This window comes from Molossus molossus, unplaced genomic scaffold (genome assembly GCF_014108415.1).
Source record: "Molossus molossus isolate mMolMol1 unplaced genomic scaffold, mMolMol1.p scaffold_m16_p_10, whole genome shotgun sequence".
Taxonomy (NCBI): domain Eukaryota; kingdom Metazoa; phylum Chordata; class Mammalia; order Chiroptera; family Molossidae; genus Molossus; species Molossus molossus.
Window position 1 is genome coordinate 90,521,605 of NW_023425345.1, and position 2,480 is coordinate 90,524,084.

The window sequence follows — 2,480 nt, forward strand, 5'->3', positions numbered from 1 at the left end:
GGAGAATCCCTAAAGACCAGGACCAGCACCAGATTGATAAGGTGCTTTGTGAACCAGTCTTAAGTAATTTTGCTTTTTTTTTTTCCCCCATCTTATAATGTGCAGTTCAGTTGATGAAAATAAAGACATTTGTTCATTGTCCATTTTGGCTGGTATATCATGTTACATATCATCAAATGCACTGTCTTATATGTGTTGTGCAGTTTGCAAAGATTTTTTCTTTGGAGTCCCATGCAACTTTTAATTTTATATTTCTAAGTGGTCATCTGGTTTTTAATTAAAAGAAAAAAGTTAAAGCCCAAGGATTACCAATGTTTCAGTATGGGGAAGCATATGAATCTTATTTTACCTAGACTAGCTTATGGACTGAATTTTTTTAAACCAGTTTTATAAAATACACTTTCTTTTCCCATTTTAAATAAAATGAAAATAGTTTTTTTTTTTGTTTTTTTCATGGATCTTGAAAGCTTCTGGTTGGTCACCCCCAACATCCACAATGCAACAATGCATTGGCATTTAACAGTGCATTCAAAGACTAGTCAAGTAGCGACAAAGAATGGCATGGGTCACCAGGGTTTTTGTTTCCTGTTTTAAGTCTTTCAAGCTGCTAAGTGGGGCTTTTTTGTTTGCTTGGCTTTTTAAACATCGGTCAGTAGCTTGCTCTTATTAACACAGTTTTGGTTAGCTGCTGTGCAGTTCCCAGTTCTGATACTGGTCTGTCTGTAATGGGCAATGCTATTATTCATATCCTCTTCGATCTCCATATACTCAGATTTGCTGAGAGTAGAGGAACTGCGCCGACTGAGGTCACTGTCAGAGGCTAAATTAGGGGAGCTAACGTGGAGCAACTGAGCCTGCTCTTCCCCCTCAGTTTCTCGGTGGTAGAAATAGTTGAAATTGGACACAATGACAGGTACGGGCAGGGCAATTGTCAGCACACCAGCGATGGCACACAAGGAGCCCACGATCTTGCCTCCAATTGTCACAGGGTACATGTCACCGTATCCTACAGTGGTCATGGACACCACCGCCCACCAGAAAGCATCGGGGATACTGGAGAAGTGCGACTCAGCTTCTTCCGCCTCGGCAAAGTACACTGCACTAGAAAACAGGATGACCCCAATGAAGAGGAAAAAGATGAGCAGCCCTAACTCTCTCATACTAGCTTTGAGGGTCTGGCCCAGGATCTGGAGGCCCTTAGAGTGGCGGGACAGTTTGAAGATTCTAAAAACCCTTACCAACCGGATGACCCTGAGGATGGCCAGCGAAGTGGCCTGCTCGCCCTTCTGGTTCCCCTCCTGCTCAGCTATCTCGGTGCCCAGCGTGATGAAATAGGGGATGATGGCCACGATGTCGATGAAGTTCATGATGTTTTTGAAGAAGTCCGCCTTGCTGGGGCAGGCAAAGAAGCGCACCACCAGCTCAAAGGAGAACCAGATGATGCACAGGGTTTCCACGATGAAGAAGGGGTCCGTGAAGATGTTGGAAGTGTAGATGACCGTGGTGTTGTCGATGCGGTGGACGGTACCTGTGAAGTCCTTGTCGTCCTTCAGCTCAGGTAGAGTCTCCAGGCAAAAGATGACGATGGAGATGAGGATGACCATCACCGAGACGATGGCGATGACTCGGGCGGGCCCGGAGCTCTCGGGGTACTCGAAGAGCAGCCACACCTGGCGCTGGTATTCCTTCTCTGGCAGGGGGCGCTCCTCCTCCTTGATGAAGCCCTCGTCCTCCCGGAACTTCTCCATGGCCTCCTCGCCCAGCTCGTAAAATTTGATCTCCTCGGAGAACATGTCCAGGGGCACGTTGACCGGCCTCCGCAGCCGGCCCCCGGACTGGTAGTAGTAGAGGATGGCGTCGAAGCTGGGCCGGTTGCGGTCGAAGAAGTACTCGTTCCGCAGGGGGTCGAAGTAGCGCATGCGTTTCTTAGGGTTGCCCAGCAGCGTGTTGGGGAACTGTGCCAGGGTCTTGAGCTGCGTCTCGAAGCGCAGCCCGGAGATGTTGATCACCACGCGTTCGCAGCACTCGTGGTCGTCGTGGTCGGTCGGCCGGGGGTAGCTGCCATCCTGGGGGTGGCCTGGGGTGGCCGACGCCTCGTCCACGTTCTCCCCAGACATCACCGTCATGGTGGAAGCCGGGTGCAGGGGTGAGAGACCAGGCGAGGGCCCGGGGTGGGAAGGACGGAGAGAGGAGGGGTGGGGGGGACCCAAGTGCCCCCCCCACCGGAATGCTCTTCTCCCCCACGCTCAGCGGGAGAGGGGCCTTAAAGCGAGCAGGTCTAGAGATCTGCGACTTTGCTTCTAGTTGCCTTCCCCTCCACCCTGCCTTTTGCTAAGTTTGGACTACCCCTCGCCTGCAGCCCCGCGTGCAGCTTTTTTTGCGGAGGGTTGGGATGGGGGAAGGGTTGGTGTTTCGTCCTGCTCCGAGGTGCCTTAACGCAGTGCTGTTCTAGAGGGCCAGGCCATGGCTTCGGGGGGCAC

At 51.5% G+C, this 2,480-nt stretch overlaps 1 protein-coding gene across 1 annotated transcript; it reads right to left on the bottom strand.

The window, feature by feature from the left end:
• Positions 1-601: 601 nt before the first annotated feature.
• On the bottom strand, positions 602-2,157 carry KCNA1 (potassium voltage-gated channel subfamily A member 1). The gene has a single exon (XM_036252447.1). It carries the CDS (start codon positions 2,124-2,126, stop codon positions 639-641), a length of 1,488 nt encoding a protein of 495 aa, XP_036108340.1. The 5' UTR covers positions 2,127-2,157; the 3' UTR covers positions 602-638.
• Positions 2,158-2,480: the final 323 nt, after the last annotated feature.

What these genes read in the sequence shown, in the direction of transcription:
- KCNA1 (XM_036252447.1), bottom strand. Translation starts at nt 2,126, where the DNA reads ATGACGGTGATGTCTGGGGAGAACGTGGACGAGGCGTCGGCCACCCCA.